Genomic DNA, 20,457 nt, shown 5'->3' on the forward strand with positions numbered 1-20,457 from the left:
GCAGAGAGTAGAAGAAGAAGTCTTGTTCCCTTGTCTGGCGTTGGCGGATTCAGTGGACTGATGAGGTTGGGAGCCCAGAGGCAAAGACGTGCGGCCCTTAACAAGAACCCGGGGAAGACAACAAGAATTGAATCGTGGCAAGAACACATTGTCATGTATTACAAAATGCAATTACCGGATGTAAGAATTGGAATAATGAACTTTGAAACGAAATAACCAGCTTGAATACAGACCAAAACATCCGTGAAACCAGATTTGGTATGGCACTGGTGGTAAGTTGAGTGAGTGTTGTATGGCCGACCAGAGAGAGTGTCGGACAAAGGGTGACCCAGTTTGAAGCACTTATCAACCTTAGCTGAAGGTAATCTCACAAATATCTGTTTTAATCAGTTTTCAGCCTATCCAATTGAGTGTTTCTTTTTTCCACTCCTATCTACCTCTATCCACCTTTCAATCCCCATGATCCGTTGATGCGGCGAATAGTTGGAATCAACACTACCTCAGACTTTTTCAGAGCGCATAATAGGATCTCCACCCTCCCTCCATTGCTTCATATATTTCCCAATACCCCAGCAGCCCTGGCATCTGGCCAATATTTATGGCATCAGGAGCATTTCGGGGATTTTTCCCGCTGAGTGCCACGTTGAAGCCAACCGAGCGATTGAGTACCGTGTATCTCTCTCCCACAATTCCGATTCACGCCCTACGGTCTGCAATGGGATCAACGAGAAATTTGGGGGTTTTGGCAGCAAAGAAGGATACCGTATTTGTGGATGGTCTCAAGATTGATGCTATAACTGGCAGAGACTTCTGGAACCGGCCTGTTCCACAACCGCTAGCTGTTTCCTTAACTCTAGGCGCGGATCTAAAAGAAGCTGCTGCCACAGACGATCTCCGTTATTCTCTGAATTACGCTGTCGTGTCCAGCAAGGTTCTGGATCACTTCCGCTCGCATTCAAATGTAAATTTTGGTTCAATTGAGCGAATTGCTGAAGAAGCAGTGAGACTGGCACTCGATGCCTGTGGTACGGATGTGGCCCGAGTTGGTGTCGAGTCTGAGAAATCTGAGATTAGGTGCAGGGCCATGGAGGTTGAGCTCGAAAGAAGCCTTTCTGATGGCAAATTGACGTCTGTGTCTCCAGATGTAGTGTCAGTTCATGATCTACAGTTGTTGACGGTGATCGGTGTCTTTACGTTTGAACGCTACCAACGGCAAATCGTGCGGATCAGCCTCAAAATGGAGTATGGAGCTCCTCTCACTTCTATTAAGGCACGCTATTTTGATGCCGTCAAGCAGGTTGTGGACTATGTGGAAAATTCCAATTTCAAGACCGTCGAGGCATTAGTATCCAACGTCGCAAGTCTCGTGATGACAGTGGACCCTAACGTGGACGCTTGCACTGCAGAAGTGACCAAACCCAACGCAATCCTGGCCTCAGACGGGGTTGGTGTTTCAGTCACGCGTTTGAGGTCTGAAATTGCACCCGTTAGGGAAATTGATACAGCGAACAAAACCAGTGAAACTGGTGCTCACGCTTTTTCAATCCCCAATCTCAACAAGTCAACGACTTTCGATGAATCCTCAGATGCAATCCACATCGCATATTTGGCTTTTGGATCGAATCAGGGCAACCAGGTGAAGAATATTCAGCAGGCCTTACAAGCTCTGGAAAAACGTGGGGTTGAAGTGCTCAACAGCTCCACTCTATATGTTTCAAAACCAATGTACTATCTTGATCAACCAGATTTTGTCAATGGAGCAGTCAAGGTCAAAACCACGCTGTCGCCACATGAACTGCTCCGGACAGTGAAGGCAATTGAGTATGAAGATATGGGAAGAGTCAAAAAGATCGAGAATGGTCCCCGGGCCATTGATCTCGACATTCTTCTTTATGACGGTACAATAGTGGACGATCCAGATCTCAAGATCCCCCATATTGGAATTGTTGATCGGTCTTTTGTACTTGCGCCTCTTTGCGAGCTGGTTGGTCCAGATGAAATCCACCCAGTGACGGCTGAGCCCTTTCATGATCACTTAGCTCAAATTTTGAAGAAGGAAGTGGATCGTTCTGTTCAAACCTCTTCGGACCTTTTGAACGTTGTTCCTATTCCCCGTCTAGTTGAGAAATATGACGGCTCTGGTAAGGGCTCTCTTCAAGGTCTCAGATTTGACACTTTTGGAAACAGCGGCAAAACGAAGGTGATGGGCATTCTCAATGTTACCCCGGACTCGTTCTCAGATGGTGGCAGCAACGATTCTGCAGAAAAGGTTCTAGCGAAAGTTCAAGAAATGTTTTTAGCTGGGGTGGAGATCATTGATATTGGAGGATGTTCCACTCGTCCTGGTTCAGATCAACCAAGTGAGAAAGAAGAACTGGACCGGGTGATTCCAGCCGTGAAGCTCATACGTTCAGAAGCCAAATACGATGGGATCCTAATCAGCGTGGATACGTATCGTTCCCAGGTAGCAAAGCAGAGTCTTGCTGAGGGAGCAGATATAATCAACGATGTGAGTGGAGGGCTTTTTGACGAGCAAATGTACTCGGTCGTTGCTGCGGCTGGCGCCCCGTACATCGTTGGTCATTTACGCGGTGATATTGCGACAATGGCGAAGCTAAACCAATATGGTGATCTCGTTCAGGAGACTTGTGATGAGTTGGCAATACTCGTTGACAGAGCTATTACGGCTGGAATCAGAAGATGGCAGTTGATGATCGACCCTGGACTTGGATTTTCCAAGGCATCTACTCAGAACCTGGAGATAATTCGCCGGACGCCTGAGATGAAGAAGTATGGTTCTACAATTGAGGATCGGTTCGTGTCTTTTGCCAGGCTGCCTTTTCTACTTGGACCTAGTCGGAAGAAGTTCATTGGCGAACTAACAGATGTGAGTGTGGCTAAAGATCGCGTTGTCGGATCTGTTGCAGCTGTCATGGCGTGTATCAGCTATGGCTCCGACATGGTGAGGGTTCATGATTTCAAGGAGACGAAGGAGGCATGTGCAGTAGGAGATGCTATTTATCGGGGTTGAATATAGCGGATGATGAAAAGACGATTAGGCTGTGACTATGTGAGTCAATGCAAATTATACCCTACAGCTTTACCGAATGCCAAGAATCTGCGCAGGAGAAATGCCGCAACGATTATGGAGCCAAAGTTTCATTTGTACTAAGTTTCATAGCGAATGACATATCAATGACATGTTCAACAATGAGACCCATAGCGTACTCAGCGACAGTTAATTGAATCGCAAATTGTATGGCTAATTTCATACAAAATTCCATATCCTCGGAATTGCACCATTTACATCTACACCACACTTTAGAGCGAAAAAAGACACAAAATCATATTCAAAACTTTCACTTTCACTTCAAACTTTCGAAAAACACACTCGTCTCAGCTCGCTCCTAGCAACTCGTCTTAGCTCACTTCCGATTCAATTCCAGCTTGCTTACTCGTCTCTTTTGTCACAGTCACGGGAAATGTGACCTGGCTCGCCGCAGGTGTAGCACGCCTTCGAACTAACGCTGGCAGAAGAGCAGTCCTTAGAGATGTGACCGGTCTTTCCACAGGCGTAGCACTTGACAACACCGCTCTGGCAGTCACGAGCAAAGTGGTTGGCACCACCGCACTTGTGGCAGGTGATTCCGGCCTTGTAACCAGCTCCACCTGGGGCAACGTTGGTAGCACCGGGAACGGCTGGGGAAGCCTCAGCTGGAGAGCGTTGCTTGGTGCAGGCTCTGGCGATGTGTCCAAAGCGACCACAGTTGTAGCACTTAGCACCGCTGCCAGACTCCTTGATTGGCTCTGGGCACTCGCTTTGCAAATGGCCCAATTGGTTGCAGTTGTAGCACTGCTTCTGGGTGGTCTGCTTTGGCTCCGTGCATTCGGAAGACTTGTGGCCGGGCAGACGACAGTTGTAGCACAATCTCTCCACCTCCTGGCAGTTTTCGGCAAAATGGCCAATCTGACCACACTTGTAGCACGTTCTTGGGTAAACCGCAGCCATTTTTGATGGGTAGAACTCGTTGAACGATGGTGTAAAAGTTGGAGCAGGGGCTGAGGGGGAAAATTCTTTAAAAGACGTCGAAAATTTAGTTGGGTGACGCACGACAAAATAGGATGGTGGCCGATGGGATCGAGGAGAGATAACGGACTTTGAAGGTGAAAAATTGGCAGAAATAGGGGAAAAAGGCAGAGTTTTGGAGGAGGTTTGGCCATTGGTGGACTATGGAACAATGCCTTACTTTTGGGGCTTTTTGGGGGCTTTTTTTGAATGGTTTGTGGCTATTATGGGTGATGATGAACTTGCAGCTGCCAACTATAGCAGTTTATAGCGGCCTAAAGGTAGGGATCGGTGGTCGGACTAAATAGACATTGTAGGCCATTGTTAGTTTATTTGTGAAGCAAAACTGTACTATCAAGTTGTCAGAGTCTCAGAGTCAATAGTTTATCAGCATGTGTTTTTGGGAGTGGCTTTGGTGGGATTTTCGACATAATTAGTTAAAGATGGGGTAAATAGAGGGTGGAGAGATGATTGGTATGCAGTTGAGATACAACTGAAATACAACTGAAATACTATTGGAACGCAATCAAAATACAGCTCAGATTCTGGCTCAATTATTTTTCCCTTCTCCTTCTATTTTCTGTGGATTGCTCGCTTTCTGACGGTGTGCTCATATCCCGCATTGCCCGCATACTCAATTAGGGGTCCATTGGCAGTCTATTGGCAGTATATTGGCACACTGTTCATAAACAATAATGATAAGTCATGATAGCAAACGATGTTTAGCGTCATCACCCCGATTGTAAAACGAGAGTGAAAAGATCATGAAAACGTCACATATAGAGTTCATTGTTAGGCACATAGCGGGTGCAGGTAGGCTCGCCATAAACGACTCACAAAATAATGATAAATGACTCAGATACTGCTGCCTATTTGCTGGAATATTCCTTTTCATTTAATACCCACTTTGCTATCCATATTGTAGGATATAGGCACACGTAGAGATCATTGATTCACGGTTCGGCAGATTGGTCACACCGTATGAAGATCTCTCTCCTTTCCCTCCTCTATTCCAGCTCACAATAGTCCATAATATACCACCCGTAGTCACACGTTAGTTCTAATAGATTATACGCATCCTCCAGAGACGGCAGCGAGAACTCTTTGCGAGCCCCCCGCGCAAGCACCTCACATGTCAAAACCATCGATGCAAACCGTTCCACTGACAAAAACTTGACCACCTTATCGCCCCGTTCCTCTAGATCGCGGATTTCTTGCGAATACTCCTCTAGTATGTGCTGTGTGATGGCGGAGCCGCGTTTAGTGCCGAAGTAGCCCATTGGGAAACTCTGCGTTTTCAGGTCCATCAGCTCTTGCTGAGTGATCAGCTCTCGCGGTGAAGTCTCTGCAAGTTCACGTGCTAGTCGATAGTAGTAAGACTTTGCTGAACCACCCACGATCTTACGAACCGTTTTGGCACATACTGGAGCTAGAGCTTTCACCAAGGCGGATTTTGCGGTATAAGTCTTGGGTAAAAAGCTTTTCCGAGCATATTTTTCCACAGCAAGATCATGAGCTGCTTTGTCATCTAGTGGGTTTGATCCAGGCTCGTCTGTTTGTCTCAATCGCGCGATCTGATCTAGATCTTCTTCTTCGTCGATACGATCGCTGGCTAGTAAAAGGTCCAGCTCAACGTCTTCAACAGGCTCCAAAGCAGTATCATCTAAACCGTCATCTCTCAATTCGTAGTCTACCTCCAGATCTAAATCGAGGTCGATTTCTTCGTCCTCGCTTTGTTCTTGCTCTGTCAGCTTTGGTCTTTTGGGCTCTGGCTCTCGACTGGACTCTTTATTCGGCTGTTTTGGACTCGACAAAGGTGAGGCCAGATTTACACGCTTAGACTTGCGATACTGGTCCAGTCTTGACGGCATTGTACGCGGTGGGCTGTTAGCAGAAGGGGAGTTTTTGGAACAACGCGTTAAAGTTAAGAAGCCGCGTAGGAGATTGGTCGTGCTATACACATAATATTCCCATGGAAGAGCCGCACTCTGCCAGAGTCTAAATGGAATGAAGAAGATTATAAAGGTTCTAATGGTGTTGGAACAATTGTGGTAAATTTAAATGACAGGTGCATATTGATAAGCTAGTTAACTGAGGGGGAATTCAGTATGTTGGTGCTACCTCATTAAAACCATTATACAGCTGCAATCCTGTCATCATTGCTATCTTACGGACTGAAAAGTTACTGTCTTTGTGTCAGTATATTGTGACACACCTCTAATTCTACTGCATCGCCTAGTTGAATCAGGAAAGAATTTTGGGTGGTATCACAATCTCAACTAAATGCCACAGAACGGCATTGGAGGAGTATAAATGCCGATATATGTAGTTCAGTCATTACCCTTCCATTGGCTCGCCAACAATCCGGGTGCAATCAATGCACTGCAAACGTGACCGAGTATTGATAAGGGTTTTCACTAAGGATTGCCACAGCTTCAATCGCGGTAAACGAGATATCACCAAAGACGATAGACTCAGTTGCTTAGATGAAGTGGTTAGAAAGAAAGAGCCCGCATTCTTCTTGGGTCAACTCCACAGCAAGCTTCACGTTTTTCTTAATCTACATTCGGCATCGAGTCGCGGTAGGGAACTCTTTGTTAACTGTATATAGCGGGAATAAATAGTAGGCATAATGGAAACGTCCATATGTTGAAAGAAAGAAAATGGAGTCTAGGGCGGGAATTGACCTTTTCTGCCTGCGATATAGACAGAGCAGGAACGGTAGAACAACTGGCGGGAGGAAATCCAACAAAAAAACATAAACAAAGAAACAAAACAAAGTCATCAAAAAGTGTCATGTTTCACAAAATATCATTCCTCAGCATCTCCAGCTCAGCACGGAGATGCTCGTTCAAAAACTTCAGATCTTCCCTCTCGCGCTCCAGGGAGAGAATGTACTCAGAAGCTCTATCCAATACTGCGGACTTGTTTAGTTTGGGTGTCTCAGAATTTGGATCGGGTTGAACTTCATAAGGCAGCAGCTTCTGGAGATTGACGATCTTTGCGTTAATGTTAACCCTATACCTCTTTTCAATGGCATTGTGCGCTAGTTTCTGGGACTCGGTCAATCTCTTCCGAGGCTTCCGTTTCTTGGGCGTTGATGATCGACGCCTTGGTGATGGAGGAGAGTATTCAATCCCTGGGGAAACCGGGGAGGGAGGAGCATAGTCCTCGAGGTCGACATAGGACAACCAGTCGCTATTCATGGAGATGTATTCGGGATGTTATCAGGTTTGCAACTGTTCAAGAAACAACCCGCTTTTCAAAAACCACCCAAAAATCTGGCATCTGCTCGAATATATACTTGCGCGCGCGTTCTCGATGGTGCCATGCCCGCATTTATCTGAATACATTGTACCAAACATGGTTCAGCGTCTAGTCGAACAAGCCCACTGCTGCTTCTGGAAGGTCATTTACAGTTCGAAGCAACTTTAAGCGGTCCGCATAATGCTGCATGTAACTTGTAGTCATGCTGCATGAGCGTATATTTAGGCCGAAAACAAAGGGATGAGTGTGACTTTGGCCAGGTTTTGCAGGACAATTGAAGGTTACATGCAACAAATATCGTCCTAGGGAAAATGTTGTGAAATTACAGATATTTTAACTCTAGTTACTATTATTTTGGACAGAAAATCACAGTTTGCTGTCGGGCCAGCCAATGCATACCTCTTCGTCGCAGTCGGCCCATTGACCTCAGACAATGCATGTCTTCGCATCTGTACAACCCCATTCTGACGTACCTCAGCCCCATTCCCGGAGCAGCGGCCTGTTGCGGCTTTAGTCCCGTTCAAAAAGTAGCACCACTATTACTTTTGTTCCTGTTAAATCCTGTCACACATTGCTCTCAGCCTAATGGATCTCATTAGAAAATGTGCTCGCCAAAATCCACAACAAATTGGCTCTTGCTGTCGAGGCCTGAACCCCGAAAACGACGGATTCGGCTAAAGTTGCCGGCAGTCACACCACCGGGGAGCAGTAGCTTAACGGGCAACTTGAGACGGGCAACTTGAGAGGGGCAACTTGAGACGGGCAACTTGAGACGGGCAACCTGAGCCGATCAACCTTATCTTGCCCAACAACCGGGGCTACCAAATAGCAAACGGGTTCGGAAATAGCTGTATTTGAGTTCTTTTCACCGGTGCTTGTGTTTGAATCCCGGTTGGTTCAAAGGCGTTCTGCCGAAATAGTGGAGGTGGGCGGTTATTGCTGCAGATGAACAGTAACAGGCAGCATTTGGCAAGCGATTAAAATTGCAGAGCCTTGCAACGTGAAGGTTGTTCTAGCAATAATGTGGTTATAATTTTAGATTTGGCGAAGAACCTACGTGATTAAGGTTTAGATCCGGAGAATATGCTTTAGGCGTATCAATGCTAGTATAGGGTATAAGAATGGAGAGAATGTTGATCTTTATTCAATCCTCATCGATGAGACTCCTCAAATATTTTTATATTATTTTCACGGCGCTGTGAAGCTAAACAATCTGCAGATAATATGCAGGAGTAAATAATATGCTCGTAACACGAGTGTATACGATAGAAGAGTTATGCTTGAAGGGCTCCCAATTCGAGCTCCAGTGGTGAAGAGATAAACGATTGGTGACAAACTACAATGTGTTATTATTTTGGAGCTTCAGAGAATGTTCTAGCCAAATGACAGTATGGTATGTAATGGTATGAAATGGTGGCGCAATTATGTTTTTATCATTTTGAATAATGAACACCACTTTCGCATTTTTCTCTATTACTTCCACATATTTGCTAGGTGGCTTGTCATTGAAGCCTACATACGTAACCTTAGCAGGCCGGAACTCGCCATAATCGGCCCCACTCTGTTAAGGCCGAATGCTCTAATAATAATGTTGAGGCAATATCCTTGACACTATGCAGACAATGGATGTGCTTCCCACGTAATCTGCATTTATGTGGATAATATTTCCGAGGTACGTCAGTCGCATGCTTTACCGAGGTTACTTATGAAAATCCCACTCAAAATTTTCATTGAAATATCCATATAGGGGTTTTCGCGGCTACAATGTATCTGAACTACACCCGTACAATGTCCAAAAAGGCTCTGCATTCATTTGGCGTTAAGTGTCTATTTCTCTGTTTTCTTATCTGCTCCCCCTCTTTATGCAAGAAACCATAATATCAATGCAGATAAGACATCCCCAGGATTTTCAAAGCCAGATGTCCAATCATAATTGTTGGAAAACAAGCTAAAACACCCGAAATAGCCACACGGAAACATCTGCCGAATACATGCAAAGAGTCAAGGCATTATGTTATTAGTCCTTGCAGCATCAATTGAGAGTTTTAGACGGATATTTAACACTTGAAGGCGATCTGGACCATCTTTTGATGATCCAATGACGAATTACCTCGATTGTGACCTTCTTGGGGACTCTTGCGAGATAGTATATAGCACATGTTGCTGTGGCATTGATGACAATATACGCAATGAAAATTCCCAGATTGCGCCATGATTCCGAGTACGGAGCGTTAATCGAGTCCAAATAAACATTGGTCTTGGCTAAAGAGCAATACTCACATGTGGTCGTACTTTCGGGGTCCACCAGATAGCCTCCAGCGACAGCCATGTAAGGAGCCATATACTCACCACAAGCCGTGGAATTGAAGGTGGGGAACGAGAGTATCTCCTTGGAGCTACAGGTGACCTTTGCATTTGCCAATCCTGTACTGAGAACTCCACTAATCCAGTAGGTGAATGGCGAACACCGATACATGAATATCCAGAAACCTGGAAGGTCAGCCTTAGTCACAAGAACACCACAGAAAGACAATGAAATGGCAAATAAAAACGTCGCAATATGGCCTGCCGTTGTCTGAACTTCAAGACCACAAATACACAATTGTCCCATGGTAGAGGTGTACATTGTGAAGAGAACAACGAAGAGCCACATCTGCACACCACGAACATGAGTAGCTCCAGTTAATGCAGCATTGTTCTGAAATCCTATGGGATAGTACCAGCAAAAGAATCCCATTGTTCCCACAAGAACCATCCAAGGAAGTTCGACTGAAATTTGGGCCAAGATAAAGGCAACCCAACTGAAAGTTTTGCTTGGACGTTCACGAGCTTCATACAACTCTCTTTGAGCAACGAAATGAGGAAGCATTTGCTGAACCAAAGTTGCAAACATTGTAGTGTACATGAAAACTGCAAACATCTGATTCTGCATGCCCTGGATTGATCTATTTGCTTGGAAGAACGTGAAACCATTGAACAAAGCTGTCAGAACCACCTTTATGATCTTAGCCCAGATGTACGAAGGAGTGCGCCAATATTGCTCGAAGACACGTTTGGTAACATACCGATATTGCATCCATAATGGCACCGCAAACGAGCTATTTGAGTCTACCATTTCCATGGGACGTTTCACTAGTTCTCGGTCCATTCTGTCGAGTTCTGCTTGAACACCAGCACGTTCTGGAGACTGCATCCAAACGGTATGCCAATCGGTATTACCGTGAGAAATGGCCTTCAGCATCCACTCCGCTGGATTATCATCTTTTGGACATGGAATAGAGCCGTTCTTTTCAAAATATTGGATAAGAGTGGTGGCCTTTTCACCGATGTCACCGTAGTAAACCGTCTCACCACCAGGTTGAAGTAGTAAAAGTCGATCAAATTGCTGGAAAAGCATAGCAGAAGGCTGGTGAATTGTGCACAGAATAGCCTGGCCCTCATTGGACAATTTTTTCATCAATTGGCAAATAGACCAAGCCGTCTGAGAATCCAGACCAGACGTAGGTTCATCCAGGAAAAGCAACAGTTGCGGCTTTGCAGCCAGCTCAACACCAATAGTCAATCTTTTACGTTGCTCAACATTAAGACCTTCTCCAGGAACACCAACAACGGCATCTGCATATTTTTCCATATCCAAAATCCTGATGACTTCGCGAACATAGGCAACCTTCTCTTCCTCAGGGACACTGCTTGGCTGTCTCAAATGAGCACTGAACATTAATGCTTCACGGACAGTCGAGGTCTCAAGATGAAGATCAAGTTGTTGAACATAACCGGTAGATCTTTGAAACGATGAAGTACGGGGATGACCATTCACCAGCATGTCGCCCGTGACCACACCCATCGTCACACGGTCAGCCAGAACATCCAGTAAAGTAGTTTTTCCTGCACCAGAAGCTCCCATTAAAGCAGTGAGTGTTCCGGGCTTGACCCAACCATCAACTTGAGACAGCAGTGTCCGTGTAGAACCCTTCCATGGAATTTGGTAACTGACATTGCGCCAATGGAAAATGTCGTCACCACCCATATGATGCTCCGGGGCAGATTGGGGTGTTGATTCGCGTGAGTCAAGATCGTCCTCAGTAGTAAGCTTTTCATCACTATTCTCCACATCTTTGTGTCGGCGCTGGAGCTTGCGTAGCTTACGCAATGTCTTGAGCTGAAACACAATCTTCTCACCTTTCTGACGAGCACTAGGATTGAATTCCGTGAACAGAGTGTAAAAGAAGAAGAAAAATACAACGTATCCCATTTGGATACCCCAATTGCGCCAGCGATGGTCCCATTTGTAGCCAAATGACTCCAGTAAATACTGGTCACCCGAAACATACTCTTTTCCTACTTCTGATCCCACTGTCGAACACACTCTGTAGGCCATTGGCAATTCGTCATAGGAACCGCCTTGAGGGACAAACGAACCGCATGAGACATTTCTCCCGTGAAACTCGTTCACCATCATGGCTTCAAAAGTGTAGGCGACTGGATCAATGTAATTAATCCAACGGGACCATCCAAGCATCTCGTCCGTTGGAACAATGAAACCAACATAGGTGCTGAGACCAAGAAGAATCAGCGACGCAGGTGTCATGGCCTGGGCAAGATTCTTTGTCATTGAGCCAATCATCCGAAAAATGTGAGACATAACGAAAGTTGAAGTGAAAGCATTCAGGAAAAAAAACCAAAATGCACCGGCTTCACGTTTCAGATTCACCATGAAATAGAGCGTGATATTGAAGCTGAGAGATGTCGCCAGCTTATTTGGAAATTCAGAGATAATAGAAGCAACAGCTTCAGCACTAGGGTGGTACATTCCGTATTGCTTGTGCTTTTCGACTATGCCACGAGCTTCGTAGAGAGCAACTACCTCCAGAAGAGAGTTGAAGGAGTTGAACAGACATGCGAAGAATAAGCACGCTCCACGATGGTAAAACTCACTGGTGGAGTCTTTCAAATTGTAGAATATAGAACCAAGAATTAGGGCAATGGCAAAGTTTGAAACAATCAAACTAACTGGCTCTGACCAGTTGTTTCTGATCCTCAACATAGCCCTTCCAGTCAGGTAGCGCACTTGCATAAAGTAAGAGACTGTGTATGGTGACAATGGTGGGACATGCTTAGCTTGTTCGGCACGGTGACCAGCATGTATTGTATTAGTTAATTCGTCGTGTGAGCTGTTTATGCTGTTGAATTTGTCGTCTAGCTCTGCGGCCAATTCTGCGTATTCTGGAGACTTCTTCCAGGCTGTCTCAAACTCCTCGGCAGTACGAGGAACACGATGCTCAAAACCCTTCTCTGGAATCCGCTCCGAAGCCGAAGTTATCGATGTCAGAAAGTCTGGAACGGTTTGGCGTTCAGGACAATGGAATCCCATTCTGATGAAATAGCCCTTTGCACGATGGATGTCGCCAAAAAAAATTTGGCGGCCTTCATATAGCAAAATCACCTTGTCAAACAAATTATAAGCATCCTGAGAGCACTGATAAATGGAAACCAGTGAAGCTATTTCTAATGTGGAACACGATATTCTCAATGCTTTCACAAACTCAAGAGCACTAGCGGCATCCAGACCTCTGGTGGCATTGTCCCAGCACTGTAGCTTTGAGCCGCATACACTTGCTTCGGTGATTGAAACACGCTTGCGTTCACCCCCGCTAACTCCACGCACATATGCACCACCAACCTTGGTGTCTTTGCGGTGGGAAAGTCCAAACATTGCGAGATACACATTTGCAAAATGACTTGCGTAATCTTGACGAGAAACGCCCGGAACACGATTTTCGGGCACCTTCATCAAAGCAGCAAAGTAAAGAGTCTGCCAAACGGTTAGGTGAGGGAAGTGTATCTCCGTTTCTGCGTTATAGATAACCTCTCCACGATAACGCCCACGAATATCACTTTGTGTCAATCCATTGTAAGTCATTTCTGAGTTTTTGGCCACATGAAAACCGTAAGTTTGAGCTGCGATTGTTTTCAGCAGAGAGGTACACCCAGCACCTGGTCTGCCGAACACTACCACAAGCTCACCAGGCTCAATATTTGCATCCTGAGCCTTGATTATGTCGAAAGTGTCTTTAGATGGCACCACCAATTCTTTAAAGAATCTCAATGCTTTACCCAGTACGTTAGGAACTGTTCCCTGGTAATCCGCATCTACATTTCCACCATAGCATTGTAGGTTTCTGTAAGCAACTCCTAGTCGATAAGGCTTATAATGATCGGGATCTTTGTCTTGCAATAATCTCAGGTTTTTGATCCAGTGTTTGGCATTGAATTCAGTTGAATTTGGGTCTAGTTTTGGATCTTCATCTCCAAAGGGATTTTCACCAGTTGCAGAAATCTGTGATAATCTAGTTGACACCCGCGAGAGTTCGGTACCGGTTCTTTCCAATTCGGTAGACTGTTGAGTAAATTGTCGCGCCAGCTCTTGAACCTCGGCATCTGCGAGGAAGTCATCGAGTGAGCTTTCAGCTGTTTGTGGATGTGTATCCTCCATTGAAAGTGTATGAAAATTTGTTGGAATCTGGGAAAATCTATGAATGTTCTATCACTCGTCTACGAAACTCTTTTAGATGATTTCATGGACTGCGGAAGTACTCAATTCCGCATTATAAATGCACTTTAACAAACCACCTGGTATCGGGTTTCGCACCATCGAACTCACACCACCCACCTGCAGGATTGCAAACGTGCATCATGCATTCTCAATTCAATGCACCCCGTTCCACCCCACGGGCATTTGGGCCCGCGGTTCCAATCTACGATAGAAGCATCTTCTCGGCAAGATAATCTCTATTTGTGATTGCATGACACATGCGGTCAAATAATATCAGCCGATAACTTATAAGCTTAGAGCCGAACCAATCACTAGACTTCGGCGCAAGAGCAAGACGGAAGCCAGGTGATTATTAGAAGCCGAACAACCGAGGCACATACTGAGTGCAGATGTATGGGCCCATTTCTCAGGAGTTAGAATGGTTGGTATTTCGGAACTGGTCTGGGGAAGTTGTTAAGGGGAGGATTCTTGGCAACGTCGAGCATGTGATTTTGGTAGGAACGACTCTATGAGGATGATGGTGCTATTTCGGAGAGGATCAAGTTGGGCGAATTCACACACTCAACATCCTAGAATGAAAGTCTGAAATCTTGAAATTGGGTGCTAAAATTGTGAACGCGAAAGGAATCCCCCCACGATTTCTGTTTCGTACAGTGAGATGACTACAAGCAACATGTATCTTGCAACTACAGCTTTCGACAACTAACAGCCAAGTATATGTCTTCAGAGCCTTTTGGTCCGAGTGTGTGTGGCTCACCTTTGTTTGCAGCCCATCGTCCTAAATCCCCACAACATCCTAGCCGCACTCCCGTGTACCCGTGCCTCAAGATAGTCACGTGATCAAAACGCGCCAACTCTTCTCTCATACACGACCACGCGAAACTTTACAACGCGTCCTTCAGAGTAAGAACCATTCTTTGGCCTCTATCTCCAGCACCATGAGTGATCTCGAAATAGAGGAAATACTCATAGATGATATTCCGCTTGATGGAGAAGAAACGGCCGAGCAGCAGCGGAGTCTGGATTCCCGCCCTCAGATTGGTGCCGAAGATGTGGTCCGCTCGCATATTACCATCTTGTGTTCAGCACTAGGAGGTACAGACAAGACTACGAAACGCTACGTGCTGGGAATTGAGGCGCTTGCTTGCCTGCGAGATCTCAAGAGGTGGATTCGGACAGTGGACGATTTTTCGGACTCATGGATTGTTTCTTCGGCCTGCGCGGACTCCGGCCTGGTGCAAAACGATCTAATCCCCATCGTTTGCCAATGGGAAAAGGAACATTCGACCGGTAAGAACCGACCTCAGATGAACAGCATTCTCCTATTGTGCTTGGAGCTGCTTGTGGCGCTTACCAGACCGTTGGTTCTGGAGGAGAAGTCGCCTTTGCCCCGTGTGAACATGTATTCCAAGCTCAAGAAAATCCAGGTTGCCTATAAAAGTCGGATTTTGCACACCCAAGGTGGAAATACCTTAAAGGGAATTATTAGACTTGCATTGCCGATTTTGCGGACCCCCAAACAGTCCCGGACCTCCAGAGATACTGTCACACTGAACCTGTGTCTACATTTGGTGCGAAACGTGCTTCGAATTGAGCCCGAAACTCCAACAGCTTCGCGGAAGACCACCTCCAAGATAACCCAGTTAGCCGATAACATGCCATCTGGTGTTTCCAGAGACGATATTGCCATTTCTGCTGTTCTAGAAGTTTTTGAAAGCAACAAGGTGCTGTCTTTTATTCAAACAATCGTCTCCGGGATGGATTCCGAGTTTGACGGCGAGACCCTAGCGCCTGTATGTCTTGACTGCATTTACTATCTTACAGTGGGGGTTGAACCAGAGCGGTTGTTAGCCAGTAGCGACTCTGGTGTGGCATTGCCGTTGGAAAAAGTGGAAAACAACTCGTTGGCGGGGCTAATGAGACGCGAAAAGATTCTTAAACAGCGAGTCCTCGGACCTGGAATGACTCGACACTCAAACTTTGGAACACTGATTTCACTGCATACTGGCGACCACGAAAAAGTCACTCTTTCGGGCAACCAACACTTGAAGGTCAATCAGGACCCTCTTCGTCGTCTTGACGATGGAAAGACGTGGAGTGCCAGTAACCGTCTTAAGAACAACAAGAACGAGAGTCTGAAGTCAGACTTTGATTCCCGTACCAGTGCTCCTCGGAACCGAGTGGTTAGCCCGAGTTCTGCAGTTATATTGAAGCGTTTTGTCGACAGTTTCGTTTCCACCGGTTTCAATCCTCTGTTCCAAACTCTTCGCAGAATTGTTCAGGGAGAGAAAAATACCCTAGGTGCATTTGCAATGTACCGCTACTACCGCTCCCTGCTCTGGTATCTGCGTTTTTGCCGGGTCTATCGTGAGAATGCTCAGGACTCTGCACAAAGTGCTTCCACTCTAGGCCATCTTAGCGGAACAGTAGAGGCTCTCAACCCAGAAACCTACTACACCATTCTCAAGGGAATGAACGAGTACTCGGATACACGAGAATGGAACCTGCTTCATGCGACGATGGTGTGCATGAACGAAGTTCTTCAGTTTGCGTTTTCGCTGTTCTCTCTTGCTCCAGACCAGTTTCCGGGCCATGAAGAGGATATAGAGGTCTTCAAAGAGGCGGGCGGTGAGCTAATCAGAAGAGTATTACTCACCAATCAGGCAGGATCAGATGTTTTGACTACAGTCCCGCGTGATTCTCAGAAGGTGTCGTCTGAATTCGCCAGCGATGCAACTGAATATGTATACACACTTCTGAAGATTGTTTCAAAGTTGAAAGCTCAAGAGTTGTCACAGCTTACAGCAACTGAAGATAAGTATCAGCTCACCAAGACTCGAAACGAGCTGATAAACATTGAAAAACGACTTTACGACCATCGAATTATCAACACGGTGGTCTCTGTGTTTGGCCGCTACGAGGACATCGCAGAGAGCGAGTTTCGCAGATGTCTTTCGTACTTCTTCAAGGTTTTGAAACAACCAGAAAGCTTTCCAGATCTTGGTCGTTTGGACTTGATGCTTCTTCTCCACGACATTGTGGTTTCCGATATCTTCCCGGCCCACTCAAAGACAATGAAGGAGCTGGAAGTTTTGACCTCAGCTTTTATGAAACAGCTGGAGAAAAAGGCGACTGCTGTGAAGTCTTGGTGGATAGAACTGGCGTTTTCGCCAAAAGTGGCTTCTAACCACTTCTTGGAAACAGGAGACCCAACCAGAAGCTTCGCTACGAAGCCTCCTCAGTTTAAGACGAAGGAGTTTATCGATACAGAGCTTTCTCAGAGTATGAAGATTCAGGTTTTGGTGGCTTATTTCACCGAAAGAGACGAGCGGGATGTGGTAGTTTGGCTTCGGGACCAGATGAAGCAGGTTTTGGAGGCAGAGAAGCAGGCCACAGATTTGCAGTTGGATTTTGCAGCTTATCGATCGTCTGTTCGCACTGGGGTCATGTCACTATTCCTGGAAGTGATGGAATTCAAAATCAACTTCATGAGGGGAATGGTTTGGAACGTGAGGTGCTCCGAGAAGCTGGAGAATGTCCTTGAGCTTTTGAATCTAGCTCTTGCAGCAGACTTCGATAGTGACACGGCTGCTGGTGATTATCTTAGGATCTCGGATGAAGATGAGAGAGAATACCATCGTCAAGGAGCCGAAGAGCGTACGTATACATTTCTTTCGGATGAAAGTGAGGACGATGAGGTCGTCCCGCAGGCGTGGAGGGAGGCTGATGATTTGGACAAAATGGAGGCTGCTTTGGAAGCAAGAGACAGAGTGCTTCCTGTTGGACGTGCCATTAAGAAAGGTGGAAAATCAGCCAAGCCCACGAAGAATGCCTCAAAGAAGTCGAATCACCGCTCTACCACTCGTCGTCACAAGATGGCCAACAACCTGGCACTTCACGATATTTCAGACGACGAATCAGGACCCAAACCTCCTGGAGACGCTCACGATGTGGTCTCGACTGAACGTGTTTTTGACTCTGATGATGAATCTGATGATGAGCGCGATGCCGAGCTTTTCGCCCGTGACAGGAGGCTACACGAAATCATCATGGACAATCAGGATAAGGCCTTGAGTCCAGACCAACTCAGGGAGTTGTTGAAGCTGGCAAAGGATGTGAGTCGTTCGATAGATCATGTCGTTGAGATTCAGCCGTCACAGGCGTTGTCTCAGCTTGTTTCTCAGGGTATTCCTGATGTATTTGCTACACAAACTACGGAAATAGAAGAGCAAGAGAGATCGTCGAGTCCAGGACTAGGTCAAGATCTCAGTCAAAATTTGAGCCAAAGTCTCAGTCAATCTAGCTTCACGGCCTCGCAGCATGAGGAGGATGACAGGGAGGAAAGAGAAGGAGACGCTCACGCTGAAGAAAACGAGGAATCCGAAGAGGAAATCGTTGAAAAGGTGAAGCGTAGAAGGCTGATGGTTGAGAGTGACGACGAGTAGGTGGTGTCACTGCTTGCGAGAGGCAAATGGCTTGGAATCCCGCATATTTATACTCTACTTACACTAATGACGTAACTCAATAACAAGTTAACAGGTTAAGAGAGATTTGAAATCACTTACAATATTTGAGGTAACACAGCCTCTGTATCAGGACGCATTGCATACATGGCTCTGATCTCTAGAACTTTAGACAGGTCCATGGATTTCTATCGGTTGTGAATCCAAACAGTATCATAACTGACACAAATTGAGACTGAAGTGTTTTTTGTTTTATTTTCACTCATCGAATAAATAAAAGCTTCTCCTCTGCTGAAAAAGCCAAAAAAAAAAAAAACTTTTCAGCCGAAGCAGTAGTCTTTGATGCATGCCAAGAAACAGCAGCTGCAATAAACACATGTCCATTACCAGCTTAATCTTCACGTCCATTCCGTGATATTGCTTCAATCCACATTACAATGCTCGCCGCCTTTCGTGTGAATCGCCCCGTAGATCGTCTGCGCAGACGAAAGAAACATCACCACATACCCAAACACAATACACGCACGAGCAGGCAACTTTTGCAAAAAGCTCTTATTAGTTGTCATCTTCAGTAAACACATGGGTGGCAGAATGTACGCCATTATGGAGGCAGAAGTAGCTCCTACAAGTTCCAGAATGGCCCCAAGATTGCAGGTAAAAAGCGAGACGGATATGGCCGAAAAACATAGTACTGTGGTCAGCCAGAAATGCTCTTTGTCAGAAAGTTCCGTTTGATCATCTTCTGACTGACTAGTCAAAGAAGCATAACCAGACTCGCGAGATTTTTTCCACATCACCAAGAAATCCCTCGCTATCTCACGAACCACGAACACCTCCAGCGGAAACGTGGTCAGCATGTTGAGGCCAAAACATAGTCTCGCAATGTTGGCAACCCAATCAGAGCTCGGGAAATTATTCAGGATATTGCCCTTGGTCTTATCCTTGAAAGTGAGATATCCAACCATTCCCATCAGCCCACACGCTATCATAGAAATGAAGCAAGATATGTGAGTCAGTTTGGCAAATCTGTCCAAAGTGGGTTTCTTCATGGACTCGTAGATGAAAGTCGTGTTATGGTGACAAACCAAGGCAAACGAAATCACGCTGATTCCCTGGAAGACATTCTTATTGATAAACCATTGGGAGGTCGATATTGAACCCTTCAGATCAGCAGGCATCTGTGGTCCGTGTACCACCACCACTGTCACTATTATGAGCATTCCAACCAGAGCAACACCACTGGCCTTGGCCAGTTTCGAAATATCACGATTGAGCGATAATGGGTACGAAATGCACCCGGATAACGCCAATATCAGCACGTTTCTGCTCAACAGAAAGTTCAAAACGGCCGATTTTTCCACCCAATCCCCGGCCAAAGTCCTCAGAACATGTGGAATGGTATCCCCAATAATCACACAAAATGCCATGGAGCCTCCGTATGCAAACAGGCCCTGGGCCAGTAATATCGTGATCTTTCCAGGTAGTCCAAAGCAGAAAAACACCGTATCGTGGTACGTCTTCTGCCCCGAAAGTTTAGCATTCACGATTATTAATCTCAAGGTCCAATCAACGAGAACTGTCAGAAACACCATCAACACCAAACCGGCCAAGACGCCGGAGTTTTTGAATGCCAGAGGCTGGCCTATGATTCCGGCTCCCAGAATGCTGTTGGCCATGTTCATGAAAGCCATTCTCATATTTGATTTGTTCTCGCTCTGCTCGAACATTGCCAGCGCCTCAGCCTCATAAATTTCGTCAAATCGCCGCTGTGTTGAAGGCAACTCCGAGCTGCTAGGTGTCTCCGGGCTGTGACGATCTTCTGTGCTCACCGAGTCCAGCTCGAAGAGCAGCGACGCGTTTTCGGGATCATTTGGGTGAGGATCACGAAACGGGCTACCTATAGAATCGCTCTGAGAGGATGGAGCCGTCTCCGCAGGCGGCTGTAAATTGTGGCTCATTTCGGTTGGTTCTGGTGCAGTTGAGCTAGTCAATGCGACCGTTGGCGCTTTCAGTCTCCAGTGGTTATGAGCTCCCACCCAAAATGTTACCAGGCTGGTTACGTAATTTTTCACTCACATTCTCAACATCATTACATGCTATATCTTTAC

At 46.0% G+C, this 20,457-nt stretch overlaps 7 protein-coding genes across 7 annotated transcripts, besides 1 other annotated feature; 2 read left to right on the forward strand and 5 right to left on the reverse strand.

Moving 5' to 3' along the window:
- Positions 1-598: 598 nt before the first annotated feature.
- KUCA_T00002841001 (uncharacterized protein) lies at positions 599-3,031 on the forward strand (the record flags this gene model as incomplete). The annotated part of the gene is made up of 1 exon (XM_022603127.1): positions 599-3,031. The coding sequence occupies one exon, from the start codon at positions 599-601 to the stop codon at positions 3,029-3,031; it is 2,433 nt and encodes an 810-aa protein (XP_022458864.1).
- Positions 3,032-3,451: 420 nt separating this feature from the next.
- KUCA_T00002842001 (uncharacterized protein) lies at positions 3,452-4,009 on the reverse strand (the record flags this gene model as incomplete). The annotated part of the gene is made up of 1 exon (XM_022603128.1): positions 3,452-4,009. One exon carries the CDS (start codon positions 4,007-4,009, stop codon positions 3,452-3,454), a length of 558 nt encoding a protein of 185 aa, XP_022458865.1.
- Positions 4,010-5,073: 1,064 nt separating this feature from the next.
- Positions 5,074-5,937, reverse strand: KUCA_T00002843001 (uncharacterized protein; the record flags this gene model as incomplete). Its single annotated transcript, XM_022603131.1, has 1 exon — positions 5,074-5,937. One exon carries the CDS (start codon positions 5,935-5,937, stop codon positions 5,074-5,076), a length of 864 nt encoding a protein of 287 aa, XP_022458866.1.
- A 930-nt stretch (positions 5,938-6,867) lies between these two features.
- Positions 6,868-7,272, reverse strand: KUCA_T00002844001 (uncharacterized protein; the record flags this gene model as incomplete). Its single annotated transcript, XM_022603132.1, has 1 exon — positions 6,868-7,272. One exon carries the CDS (start codon positions 7,270-7,272, stop codon positions 6,868-6,870), a length of 405 nt encoding a protein of 134 aa, XP_022458867.1.
- Positions 7,273-9,365: 2,093 nt separating this feature from the next.
- On the reverse strand, positions 9,366-13,826 carry KUCA_T00002845001 (uncharacterized protein; the record flags this gene model as incomplete). Its single annotated transcript, XM_022603133.1, has 1 exon — positions 9,366-13,826. The coding sequence occupies one exon, from the start codon at positions 13,824-13,826 to the stop codon at positions 9,366-9,368; it is 4,461 nt and encodes a 1,486-aa protein (XP_022458868.1).
- A 568-nt stretch (positions 13,827-14,394) lies between these two features.
- Positions 14,395-14,472: a sequence feature (Short protein (KUCA_T00002846001, CDK26872.1) was converted to a misc_feature.).
- Positions 14,473-15,193: 721 nt separating this feature from the next.
- Positions 15,194-18,331, forward strand: KUCA_T00002847001 (uncharacterized protein; the record flags this gene model as incomplete). Its single annotated transcript, XM_022603134.1, has 1 exon — positions 15,194-18,331. One exon carries the CDS (start codon positions 15,194-15,196, stop codon positions 18,329-18,331), a length of 3,138 nt encoding a protein of 1,045 aa, XP_022458869.1.
- Positions 18,332-18,771: 440 nt separating this feature from the next.
- On the reverse strand, positions 18,772-20,307 carry KUCA_T00002848001 (uncharacterized protein; the record flags this gene model as incomplete). Its single annotated transcript, XM_022603135.1, has 1 exon — positions 18,772-20,307. One exon carries the CDS (start codon positions 20,305-20,307, stop codon positions 18,772-18,774), a length of 1,536 nt encoding a protein of 511 aa, XP_022458870.1.
- Between the last annotated feature and the right edge of the window lie 150 nt (positions 20,308-20,457).

This window comes from Kuraishia capsulata, genomic scaffold, assembly GCF_000576695.1.
Source record: "Kuraishia capsulata CBS 1993 genomic scaffold, Kuraishia_capsulata_scaffold_3, whole genome shotgun sequence".
In the NCBI taxonomy this organism is placed as follows: Eukaryota; Fungi; Ascomycota; class Pichiomycetes; order Pichiales; family Pichiaceae; genus Kuraishia; species Kuraishia capsulata.